This window comes from Carassius carassius, chromosome 30 (assembly GCF_963082965.1).
Source record: "Carassius carassius chromosome 30, fCarCar2.1, whole genome shotgun sequence".
Taxonomy (NCBI): Eukaryota; Metazoa; Chordata; class Actinopteri; order Cypriniformes; family Cyprinidae; genus Carassius; species Carassius carassius.
The window spans coordinates 29,510,563-29,524,715 of record NC_081784.1 but is presented as its reverse complement, the minus strand read 5'-3'; the positions used below and the strand labels follow the sequence as shown (position 1 = coordinate 29,524,715).

Genomic DNA, 14,153 nt, shown 5'->3' with positions numbered 1-14,153 from the left:
ACACTAGAAGTTAGATGCAGTGCAGGATTTAGTGTAGGTGCTACATAAAACGCTACAGAGGAAAATCAAAGCTATATGAGAACGACTGCAGAAGGAAGGTGTTTTTGAGAGTGGTTAAGGATGAGTCAGGGAGTAAGAGGACAACAAGCAGCTCAGGAATGCCTTTGTGTCGCTTGGCTAATATTTGCACAGGGATTTGGCTTTTTCCTCTTTAGCTTTCAATGTTTGCAAAGGCGAATGAAAGGGCAACATGGCGATGTGTTACCCAGCAGCATGGGATCAGTAATATGGAATAACTGGAGGGTAGACGTGGTGACATTTTGGGAATGTGTTTGTCATTCTTGATGACCGATCCCATTAACTTTCTCACACACACATTCTTATACTCACACGAGTATATGAAGGCATATAGGTTAATGCATCAACACACACTTTCTCATCTCTTTTGAACTGTTATTGGTGCCCACGCTGTACTGCCTTCTGAATATGAATTAGGCTTCTTTTATGGGGAAAATGCTCAAATCCAGTGAGAGATGGATGGTGTGTGAAGTACAGCTCACACAATAGAAGGTGCCATTAGTGAAAAAGCAGGGGGGAAAAAACAGCATTCAGGCGCTCCTAAACTGAAAAGCACCATACAATTACATAAAATGTCAATGATAATGCAATCCCCCCGTGTGAGCTCTGCTTCCTATAGGGCAAAGCTGAGTGTCTGGATAGCATCAGACAGACAGTCACATGATATACACCATCAAGGCCTTTCACTAACGGCTTTAACAGTCTCCGTTTGGACTCTAATGCAGCCAGTTTAGTGTGTGTAAGTGAGAGCCCAAGCCTGACAGCAACATTCACAATTCTCTTTTGTCATCTGGCTGTTCCGTCTCGCTGGGATTCCTCCGTCTTAATTCACCAAACAGAGTCTCTAAATATTTAAAGAATCCTTTCTGTGTAATTAATAACACTGGAGCATGCTGGCAGTTTGATCAAGGTTAAGTCTGTAAAGACTTTCAGAGAAGTGGAAGTGGAACATTAGGCAGTAGGAGCAACTTACCCTCATGTCCTTGTCCTCTCTTTAACACTCCAGAAGTAGGGCAGAATCGCTTATGTGTTTACACAGGGGAGACTGCAGTGAAATGGTCATTACTGAACACACTCCTAAATATCCATTGACTTATACATACTCTTTTAATAATTGTGATGCCAATAAGTTCTCTAGCTGGTTGTGTACTTATATGCAATCATGAGTCGAGTGCTGTGCAACGAAGAAAACATAAACAGTGGGACGGGAAATAATTGATCAATAATATTAATGTAAAATCACCTCCAATTCAATGATTTCTCCAGCATCCACTGAAGCAGCCCTAGATTAGCCATTCTCAAAGCAAACCTACAGAGAGCTGCTCTCATTTCCAAACACAGTTTATTTATTAACAGAATCTCCATCCGCCTCTCAGTGTAGATGAGCGACAGAACTCCAAAAACCACACTCCCACTGTGACTCCACTTCTCTGGAAGTTACTTACGTTTGCAAGATCAATTATATATTTTGTCTTCCTTTATTGTCTGTATTACTTCAAGGAAACAGTTCAGCCAAAAATGAAAATCTGACATATTTTACTCATCCTCATGTTGTTCCAAACCCATGAGACTTTCATTTATCTTCAGATCACAAATGAAGATATTTAATATTCTCTCATAATTATAATTTTTTTTGTCCATCCATTGGAAGTCTTCACAATCATTTTATATGATGAACAAATTTATTTGCATTAAATGTATTTATTTAAACATAAACACTGTTAAACACACTTACATAGAGATCATCAAATGTGGTAAACAGAAGCACAACTGTATGTGCTTGATTCACAAAAAACAGTAAGGTTTTTTTTACATTTTAAACAAGCATGGTTGACGTTCTGGTTGTTTTTTTACTAAACATTTGATGCATATGATGTATTAACTGAAAAACATTTTCTCAATCTAGTAAATTCTAATCTAATTAACTGCCTTTATGCAGCCTCTGAAAGCTATCGATGTGCATTGAGGGCACAAAGGGGGCACTCGTGGGCATCGATCCAAAATCTAAAATCTAAAAACTAGACTTTGTCTGGAAGAATGTAAATGCATATCAAGTTCACTATTTGAGGCAGTGTCAAAATCATATTTATAAGGTATCAATTAGAAACAGAAAGTGTTTTGAGGATGAAATAATTACTGAATTTGCTCAAGTTAGCCAGATTAGTCATATCATTTTCAAAGATGTTCCCTCCATGGTAGTGTGGTAAAGCACATCTCAGAAAGCCCCACTCCTAAACAGCAGAGTTATAAAATTATAAATTGTGAATATAAATTATAAATTGTTAATAAACTGTGATCAATCACTTTACTTGTAAGCCAGACTTATTAGCTTTTTATGACTAAATGTGTGGCTCTTGACCAAAACTTTATGGTATCCCCCAAGGCTTTGTTCTAGGGCCGCAACTGCTCTGAGGACCATAATGGTATTAGACTGCAGTACAACACATATTACACAAAATTAAACATATCTGATTGGCCAGCTGAAGTGAACAGACATCAGGATAGTAACTGTAACCATCTGTACATTAGGTCCATAAAAGCCATAATCATTTATTCTGACCTTGTTGTGCACATAAGTAACATCTGTAGAACAGCCTGATTTCACATAGAGAGTAACTCAAAGAGCATATTTATATTCTGTACACAATGGAGAGGAGAATTTAAAATATCTTGACTGTAATACTTTGATGAAAGGATGTTTCTCTGGATCACACATTTTTGTAACATATCCAAAATTAATGGAACAGCCATTCACAGACCAACATATTCCACACAGATGTCACACCTTTCACATATCAGATTTAAAAATAGAAATGACGGATAAAAGACTATGATTTTGACAAGAACAAAACAACACAATTTTTCTAAGCCACCTACTGATCTCCCATGAACCTCTCGTGAATACAACACAAGACTCAACTCTTCCTGATTTCTCTGTGTTGTCTTTCCTTTGTTTTGTTTGTTTTTTTTGTTTGTTTTTGAAGTTATGGCATTGTAATTTTAAACTCTTTTTCACAGTTTTATCAAAAAGTAATAATGGAGTTTGAGCACACTGTAAACATATCCAAAAGTTCTTTGTTGGTTAAGGGTTTGGTGAGGGTTAGTGTTGGGTTCAGGTTTAGAGCTGAAGTGTAGGTATGGTATCACTAAATGTTAGAAACTATATTTTCTAATGCAATGATCACTCTCATTCAAAAACTAATTATAAAGCTGCCTCCACTGTGCCTGATCCAGCACACATTGAGCAGATGCATGCACTCAAAGATGTATCTCTGGCTGTCTAAATAAAATATTATACAAACGTCATTTTTGTGAAATGACAGTAACAAGGGCTGGATTTCCCAAAACATTAACCGAATGTTACACAAATGTAAGTAGCACATTTCCCAAAAGCACTGTAATCTAAGTAGCATGAAAAGTGTTTGTAATTTACCAAGAGCCTTGGAGCACACTGGAGTGCAAGTCCATTATATGCTATCCAAATGCATCTCTTACCCGTTTATCAGACAAATGAACACTTCCCGAAATATGATTGATGCATTTTCATCACATTATTTTAATTTGAAATAGTATTTATTTATTTAAAAACATCTAATTTAAACAAAAGCTGCTCTGCAATGCCATGTGAAAATAGAAAGAAAGAAAAACAATCTTAATTTAAAGGGAAAACGAGATTATTTTTCTTACTCCATTGGCAGATATATATATTTTTCTTGTTTTTGGCCTAAAAAAAAAAATAAAAAAAAAAATAAAAAAAAAAAAAAATATATATATATATATATATATATATATATATATATACAGTACAGACCAAAAGTTTGGACACACCTTCTCATTCAAAGAGTTTTCTTTATTCTCATGACTATGACAATTGTAGATTCACACTGAAGGCATCAAAACTATGAATTAACACATGTGGAATTATATATGGAGTTATATACATAACAAAAAAGTGTGAAACAACTGTAAATATGTCATATTGTAGGTTCTTCAAAGTAGCCACCTTTTGCTTTGATTACTGCTTTGCACACTCTTGGCATTCTCTTGATGAGCTTCAAGAGGTAGTCACCTGAAATGGTCTTCCAACAGTCTTGAAGGAGTTCCCCGAGAGATGCTTAGCACTTGTTTGACCCTTTTGCCTTCTGTCTGCGGTCCAGCTCACGCCCAAACCATCTCGATTGGGTTCAGGTCCGGTGACTGTGGAGGCCAGGTCATCTGGCGCAGCATCCCATCACTCTCCTTCTTGCTCAAATAGCCCTTGATGCCTTCAGTGTGACTCTACAATTTTCATAGTCATGAAAATAAAGAAAACTCTTTGAATGAGAAGGTGTGTCCAAACTTTTGGTCTGTACTGTATATATATATATATATATATATATATATATATATATATATATATATATATATATATATTTTTTTTTTTTTTTTTTTATTATTTATATAGATTTCTCAGAAAACAAGACATAGTATTGTAAGTATTTTTTCTTCTGAAGTAAATGCATCTTATTTTTTAAGAATGTTAATATATTTATAGTAGAAAACTAGACAAAAATACTAAGAAAATCTCTTTTATTATTATGAATTTATTAATTTTTATTATTATTATTTAAGTGATAGGTTTGAATTTATATGCAATGTTACCATAATGTAAGTGATTATGGTTGGGTCACCTGATAATGTTGCAAATCAAGATAACTAAAATTGCATGTTTTAAGTTGTAAAAAAAAAAATAAAAAATAAAAATAATTTTTATTTTTATTTATTATTTATAATGGAAATTCAAATTTTCACTCATTAAAGGGTTAGTTCTTCTGAACAGTTGACAACAAACACCCGCTTACCCCCATTGAAAGGCTTGGATTATTCTGAAAGAAGGAAGTCACATTCACCTAGGATGGACAAATTTTCATTCTCGGGTGAACTAACCCTTAAAGTGCATTGTTCCAAAAGTTGTGAAGTCTGAGGGTGATGAACTAAGGCATAAATCATGATTATAAAGGCTATGTAGTTGCTCTCCTTTGGTTGGAAACTTGCACACAGACGATAGTATTTGCTGGTGTGATATATCATAGAGAGATATATTGGTTATTGAAAAACATATATATTCTTTTGAGGTCCAAGCGTTTTGCACTTCTACAATTCTGGAGGAAACGGACTATAAAAGATCTGAGCCACGATCAAGATCAACAGTCTGTGTTTGCCTGGACTTCTTCTTATCCACAAGTCAGTGACACCAGTCATATGTGGTGATCGTGCACTGCACATGTTTTTGTAAGATTTTGGTGGTCTAACCAACCTTCTGCTAGCGTGCTCTGAGCCGCTCTTTGCTAGTGTTCATAATAATGGCCGTGAAGGACGTGAGAGGGGGAAGAATGGTCCACTAAATGGCAGAGGAGTTTCAGGACATGCCAGGCCCCATTGTGCCATTCTTTATCACGCCTGACCCAAAATCAAACATGCAGGTCCCCGATCTCCTTGGCAACATTGCAAGAACCATCGCTTGGAGACTGAGGACAATGGCAGCCTGGGAAAGTCCTCAGCGCAAGTAAAACCCAGTCTCTTTTGCTCAGACAAGAGATGGCATAGCACTGACTTAGAAACAACAAAAGGGACGGCTCTTCCATATCTCACCCTCTGAAAGCCCCTGGGTTCTCCTTTACTCATTACGTTCTTCTCTGGGTTCTCCTTTACTCATTACATTCTTCTCTGGGTTCTCCTTTACTCATTACGTTCTTCTCTGGGTTCTCCGTTCTTCTCTGGGTTCTCCTTTACTCATTACGTTCTTCTCTGGGTTCTCCTTTACTCATTACGTTCTTCTCTGGGTTCTCCTTTACTCATTACGTTCTTCTCTGGGTTCTCCTTTACTCATTACGTTCTTCTCTGGGTTCTCCTTTACTCATTATGTTCTTCTCTGGGTTCTCCTTTATTCATTACGTTCTTCTCTGGGTTCTCCTTTACTCATTACGTTCTTCTCTGGGTTCTCCTTTACTCATTACGTTCTTCTCTGGGTTCTCCTTTACTCATTACGTTCTTCTCTGGGTTCTCCTTTACTCATTGCTCGAGCTGCATCTGTACTGTTCAAAAGTTAGTTCATCACCTTCTCTTACAGAATAGCACTTGTCATTTTTACTCTTCTCACAGAACACTTGCTTAACAATATATAAATTGTCACGTTCGGTGATACAGGAAACACAGGAGAGGGAACCAATTGCAGGTAAGTCATTTATTTAAGGGGTAATCTAAAGGGGTAAACAGTCCAGGCAGGGTCAAAACCAGAATATCCAAACATAACAGACAAGACACGAAGACAAGGTAAGGCAAGGCAAGGCAAGGCAAGAAGCGACGGACATGAATAACTCTCGACATTAAACAAGGACTCAGTAACACAGACTCAGACAGACCGGGTATAAATACACAGAAAGATAATGAGGGAACAGGAGACAGGTGGGGAACAATCAATTACTCAACAGGAGGAAGGTGACCAAATAAGGGAATAGGAAGTGATAAGGTGACAGACACCGTGAGAAAGGAGGACACCTAGTGGAAACCCAGGGAACACAACCCAGACACTGTGACAGTACCCCCCCTCTACGGAGCGGCTCCCAGACGCTCCACGACAGACACAAAACAGAGACCAGGAGGGAGGCGGACAGGTGGAGGCTCAGGGGGAGGGACGGAGGGCCAGAAACAAACAAAAAAAAAAACATGGGGAACAGGCACCAGAATTGAAAACACAAAACAGGAAGACCAGGAGGGAGGAGGACCAGAGGAGGTTCAGGGGGAGGGATGGAGGGCCAGACTCACTGAGGGGAACAGACAGAAACATAACAGAAACCAAGAAACACAAAACAGAAATCCACGAAGGACATCATGTAGCGCCCCCCAGGGCGGAGCAGAAGACCACCACAGCTGTGTGGTCAAGGCGGAAGCCCCCCAGGGCGGAGCAGAAGACCACCACAACCGTGTGGTCAGGACGGAAGCCCCCCAGGGCGGAGCAGAAGACCACCACGTCCTTGTGGACGAAGCCAGAGTCCTCCAGGGCGGAGCGGAAGACCCCCACAACCGTGTGGTCAGGGTGGAAGGCCCCCAGGGCGGAGCAGAAGACCACCACAGCCATGTTGTCAGGACCAGAGCCCCCCAAGGTGGAGCAGACCTGCGTGCGGCTGGACCAACGGGACGACGAAACTCTGGTAATCCCCTGGTGTCCTTACTGGACTCCAGAAGATTGGTGCTGGCCTGACACTGCTCATGAAGATCATTGGTGACTTGTATTTGCTCATGAAGATCAATGGTGACTTGCCTTTGCTCATGAAGATCACCGGTGACTTGACTCAGTCCTTGAAGATCACCGGTGACTTGACTCAGTCCTTGGCACCTGACTCGACTCTGGAGAGTTCATTGGCGCTGGGCATTGGCGCTGGGTTAGCGGCCATCTTGTGCTGTGGCGCTAGGCTGACGGCCATCTTGGGCTATGGCGCTGAACCGGTGGCCAATTTGGGCATTGGTGCTGGGCTGGCGGCCATCTTGTACTGTGGCGCTGGACAATTTGGGCATTGGCGCTGGGTTAGCGGCCATCTTGTGCTGTGGCGCTGGACTGACGGCCATCTTGTGCTGTGGCACTGGACTGACGGCCATCTTGTGCTGTGGCGCTAGGCTGACAGCCATCCTGGGCTGTGGCGCTGAACCGGTGGCCAATTTGGGCATTGGCGCTGGGCTGGCGGCCATCTTGGGCTGTGGCGCTGGAACGGTGGTCAATTTGGGCATTGGCGCTGGGTTAGCGGCCATCTTGTGCTGTGGCGCTTGGCTGGTAGCCATCCTGGGCAGTGGTGCTGGACTGGCGGCCATCTTGGGTTGTGGCGCTTGGCTGGTAGCCATCCTGGGCAGTGGTGCTGGACTGGTGGCCATCTTGGGTTGTGGCGCTTGGCTGGTTGCCATCCTGGGCAGTGGTGCTGGGCTGACGACCACCCCGCCGGAAGAGACAGAAGTGGCTGGGGCATCCCACCGAAGCCGATGCTGCAGGTAGCGCACAAATTCCCAGAATTCCAGTGTCTCTAACTGCGCCATCTCCTCCTGAGACACTGGATCATCCAGCCCGCCATTGAAATAGTCCTTGAGGGCCGCATCGTTGTAGCCCATGCCCTCGGCCAGGGACCAGAACACCTGAGCCAGGGCACCCACTTCATTGCCCTCTTGGCGGAGGGCGGTCAACCGAAGGTACTTGGTTCGCCGCTCCGCCATCTTGGCTGGGGAACGGAAAAATGACATACCGCTGGTTCCTACTGTGACGGAGTCCTTCTGTCACGTTCGGTGATACAGGAAACCACGGAGATAGAACCAAGTGCGGGTAAGTCATTTATTAAGAGTAAATCCAATAGAGAAAACAGTCCATGCAGGGGTCAAAACCAAAACATCAATCCAGAACATATACTGACAAGACACAAAGCAAGAACAAGACTAGAGACGGACGTGAATATCAAACATTCAACAAGGACTCCGTCACACAGACTCAGACAGACCGGGTATAAATACACAGAAAGATAATGAGGGAACAGGAGACAGGTGGGGAACAATCAATTACTCAACAGGAGGAAGGTGACCAAATAAGGGAATAGGAAGTGATAAGATGACAGACACCGTGAGAAAGGAGGACACCTAGTGAAAACCCAGGGAACACAACCCAGACACTGTGACATAAATATGATCAGTTACAGGACATAAAACTATACAATACTAAAAAAATATATAAAAACAAGAGATGTTCATGGACATGTAATGTATTCATGAAGAGCTCCACACTGGAAAAAAAATGCTTTTCTTGCTAAGATTTGTTTCTCTTGTTTCCAGCCAAAATAATAAAAAATTTCTTAAATCAAGTAAAAATTATTGTCTTGTTTTCAGAAAAAAACGTCAAAATAAAGTTTTTGCCTGAAACAGTTTTTACTTGTTTCAAAAACCCTTCTTGATTTAAGACTTTTTTGATATTTTGGTTGGAAACAAGACAAAAAATCTAAGCAAGAAAAACTTTTTTTTGCAGTGCACTTCCTTCATTCATATTGCATTTAAAAAAGCCATGAAGTTGCACCTATATTTAAACTACTTTTGTGTAAGTAACATTTTACGATAGTTTGTAAGAATCTAATGTAAAGCATGCTATGACTAAAACAGGAAAGATGCATGGCAACAATAATACAGCAAGAAAAAATGAAATCTGTACTAAGGACAATGACCCAAAGTCTACTCAATATGAACTGCCTTCCAATAAAGAGAGAAATAAAGCAAAATGTATTTCTAATTGCAAGCATGAAAGTTCTTGAGTGTGGATTTAATATTGTATACTCCTGTGTTTTTTTAATGTTTATCTTGTTTATAAAACTTTGTTTTGAAAAATGGCATTTTCCAATACAGTTTTAAACAAAACTAAACTAGAAATGTTTTGTTCTGAAACTAAAAACATGATGTTCTCCTCAAGTGTTTTTCCACTTCTTGCATAAAATCAGTCTAAAACACAAATCTCCATAACTGACTGGCCAGATGAATTATGATCATCACATTAAGTTCTATAGGATTCAATGAGTTGCTAGAACTATACTGATAATTAACTGATCAATTATTCGACGTCCAAACTAGGTCCACTATTTGGACGTCCAACCATGACTCAACTTGGACGTCATATAGACGTTCAACATTGGACTTTTGAACTGGGTAATTTTTTTTGACGTCCAAACTAGGTCCACTATTTGGACGTCCAACCATGACCCAACTTGGACGTCATATTTACGTTCAACATTGGACCTGAACTGGGTAATTTTTTGGACGTCATTTGGACGTCTATGACAGGTGCAGGAAATTTACATGATTATTATAATTTTTTTAATTTACAAATGAAGAGCTCTTTTCCAAAAACGCGAGTTTGTCATGTCATTTTGCTGTGTAATCAACCTATTCACTGCTCCATCCACGTTTCTAAATCGCTATATTTAAAATGTAATATATTTTTGAAATATTTAAAATATTATATTTAAAACATTTTAAATGTACTGCAAGATGCTCGTGATCTTATGTTCCAAACGCCGAACCTATTTTTAGCCTAAACGCGATAATCAGAAATTATCTCACTCTCTCACCCTCACTCGATCGATTGTTTGATTTAATAATCATTGTTCAACATTAAGACTGATAACTGGAAACGCATACAAGTCTGATGCTGTAGCTCAAACAGTAGAGTGTTGGCACGTGGAGCAGATGATCACGAGTTTGAGTCCCAGGTAAAGCAAGGTGTGTGTGTGTGACTCACTAAAATGGTGAAACAAACGTGTGTTTTAAGGGTTGGTTTGAGAAAGATGATGACAGTTTTAGGCAATAGAGTGAGAGTGTTTAGTGTAGACACCGTCCTTCATCAAACATCCAGTCCACGCTCTTATTTCAACGGGGAATAAAGCTTGCACATAGTCCCAGCAGCGATATGATTGATGTGTCCAAAGCCGCTCCAGAAGACATGCTGTCCTTGCTTCTTCCCCTCTCAGTGACAAACAGAACGGATCTGTGTTGCTTATATGTTTGGTGATCACTCTTGGCTCATTTGAGATGCCAAACGACTCGATGTGAATGTAGATGAGAGTAGGCAGTCAAAAAAAGAGCTGTCAAGTCGGACAATTCTTACTTCTCGTAATCAGTCTATAAGCAAATGCAAATATTGCATTTGTGTTCTGCGTTCCTGGTGAAGTGAATGCATTTCAAATATTGCTGCTTTTGCATGAAGATAATTATGATGACCAAATAATTCCACCAAAATCCTTGCCTTTCTATCTTCTTTTAGTAGAATAAAGCCATGATTTCAGATTTGATAATACTGTTCCCGTTCCTGACCTCTGCTAAACACATCGCGCTGGTCTACCTGCTAATGTATAAAACAGAGACGTGTTCTGTGCTACACCGAAGGGTTGATTTTAATATTTGGATGCCTGCCACAGTTTCATCCAAGGCACTAAACAGATTTCTCCCATCGAGTCTCAGCCAAGAAGGCCGACGCAAAAGCTTTCAACTTTCTACCTTCAGAGGCTTCTGAAAGCGAGTGGCTGTGGAAACTTTCCCCTGGATTCATTCCAGCTCTATAGGAACAGGATTGTATGGTGAAGTTTGAATAACATCACCTAACCTCGGCGAGCACTTTTGATCATCTCAACGTACAGTACAGAGACAGGATCTTACATCGCAGAACATCACAATGGTTGGATGAAACACATTCAGAACAATAGCAACCGTTCTCCAGTTACTGTCATGCGTACTTGGCTTGAAGTCAAACCGGTGAATTGAGTCAAAGCCACTGTTTTCCTGTCTAAGTGGGCCAAGAACAAGGGCACAGTTATCCCAGCAGCCGGGGAAAGCTGTGTGTGTCTCTGCAGGGTTCACCTGTGCTCACTAACACAAATACACCAATGAACACAACATGAATGCCTACACAACTCTGAATTACTCAGCTCCATCACACCAGAGACAGTGATCGATCTGAAAACAACCATTTCTTTGACTTCTAATCAACGTCCACAAACCTACCAGTGTCACTACAGTGTCATTTCACATGGTTCTGAGGCATGAAGCTAGTTTTAGAGTAGTTTCCCAGCTAACGTGTCCTTCCAGTAACATTAATACACATTCGCTTAGAGTTCTCTGGTCTTTAATAATGTTCGCAAATAATGTTTACATTCTAGCTGAACATTCGTCAAACTTTTTTCTAAATGTTACTAGTTTTAGAATGTTCAGAGAATATTCAAAAGTAACGTTCTCATAAAGTTTGCAAAATAACAAAATGGAATGTTCCCTAAATGTTCACATGACTATGAAAAAAAATATCTAATTTTGAAAACTCTTAAAATGTGGACATTTTGTACGTGCACAGAACTGAATGGGAACTTTAGAAAAACATTCTCATATTTTTGTAGCAGGATTTAGAGTTGACAAAAGCAAGCACATCTCATTTTAGACAAAGTTCACAATGCTTGCTATAAATGTTCTCTATTAGGGTTTGTTCCAGAAGTTATGATTAACATGTGCACTTGAAAGAGTGACATCTGCAGTCAACAGCCAATCACACGCAAGCATTAGTCTGATTCACTTCTCACGAGAGGTCAGTTCAACTCACTTTTCTGCTGAACATTAAGAGATCGTTATGAAGATATCATAAATTCAATCATGACATGCAGACAACAATATGTTTATCATGACCACTAATTAAAAATTATTTCCCACGAATTAAGAATCTGTTCCTTCATCACTAAATTAAGTTTAAATCCTTTACTATTCATCCCCTTGTTTAAGTTCAATCTTAATTCTTAATCAGTGGACACAATATTTATTCATTGTCTCGCTGAATAAAGATGTCTGCCCTGACAACATTTCCTGATCGCTTACAGAGGAAAGGTTGTAATGATTATGCATGTCGTATGACTCCATCATTTCTGCGAGTGTGTGTTCAGCAGGGCAGGTTATTAGGAGCGAGAGGAACACTGTTCCTCCTGCTCTCACAGAAACACACACACATCACTCCTGCTGATGCTCTTCACTGTGAATATTTCACAGAGCCTCTCCTGTCATGAATAATGGATGACGGCGAAATATAGACTCTCTTGTACATACATGGAGAATTCTGTCTGTGTTTGTCCTCTTTCCATCTCTCTCTCTCCCTGTTGTTGGTTTCCACGTCCCACTCGCTCTGAATATTTCAGTGTGTTTTTTAAAGATGTCTCTCTGGCTTCCCTCAAATGGGTCTGTGGAGTCTGTGCTGCTCTCACTAGCCACGTAAATCATTCAAATACAGCAACAGCATAAAGATCCACCTTGAAAGGCAGGGAACAGGAACAAAGAGTAACGATCAGACTGCAGACGGCAGAGCATCTCTTCAGTGACAGTCTGCCTGGAAATCACTGGACAAACCCTGTCTCGACATAACCAATATATATGAATACTGAGGACATTTTTCACTTTAAGCACACTGTGAGCTCCTGAACCAAAACAGGACAGAAACACCATCCATCCTTCCCCCAAATCACTCACATTACAAACAGGTGACCATGCAGGTATCCATAAGATGATTTATCACGCACCCCGTGACAATATAATAACCTATTAAAACTATTTTCCCATTAAAATCTTCCCAACGGCTGTCAAGTGAGTTCTCAGGTTTGGTTCTCCTGTTTGTAATCATCAGTTCATCGTTTACGCATCACTTGAAAATCAATCCAGAAAACTGAAGAGAGCAGGGACTTACAGTCTGGACAGAGCCGCGTTCTTCTGGAACAGAAGCTCTGGAAGCTGGTGAAGCTGGTTTCTGTTCAGACGTCTTTGAGAAAAGAAGAAACACACACATTCACAGATTGAGCAAACACAAGTAGATCTACAGAGAGATAATCATGATGCAGAATTGCTGATTAAGCCTTTGAATGCTTAGCCTTGGTTCTTCAGGGGAACTGAACCTGTGATAAGATGCTTCAGATAATGAATGTCTGTCATCGTTTAGACATGAGAGCACAATGACACATCGAGAGCTGATGGAAAGAATGAGTGTGAGTTTAGTGAGTTGAATTCAGAGTTCTGTCTTTGTTTCTGTGTTCTCGGTTATGGAGGGCCATACGAGCCATAATTCATTCTGGCTCTCTCACACTTATATTCTCCTTCCACATACAGACATTTTTGCTCTCGGTCACATCTTTCAATGCACACATTCTTACCTTTTCCTCTTATATTCATATATTTTCCATGTATATATTTTGCTCTTATGTAAATGTATTCAACGTGTACATGTAATATTTGAACTAATAAATGTATTTAAGAAGAAAAGGCAGCCTCCGCCGTGTTACCAGATACACTTATTATAAGCGTCTATGGATTTGTTTTTTCCACTTACGTGACAATTTAGAAAATGTATAACGTGAGAGACTGCAGGTTCGGGTCAGCGATATGTTTGTTATTTTAAAAATTCTAGATTTGGACTTACTTTGGTTTATTTTGTTTTAGATTATTATTATTATTATTTCTTCAGAACAACTGGCAACACTGCTTCGCCGGCACTTAAACCTGCA

At 40.1% G+C, this 14,153-nt stretch overlaps 1 protein-coding gene across 1 annotated transcript in view; it reads right to left on the bottom strand.

Annotated features, from left to right (window-relative positions):
- Positions 1–14,153, bottom strand: part of slit1a (slit homolog 1a (Drosophila)) — a 63,667-nt gene that overhangs the window by 43,188 nt on the left and 6,326 nt on the right. Inside the window, exon 4 of the mRNA XM_059518172.1 lies at positions 13,343–13,414. Coding sequence (XP_059374155.1) covers positions 13,343–13,414 — 72 coding nt within the window. The remainder of the gene's footprint in view (positions 1–13,342; positions 13,415–14,153) is intronic.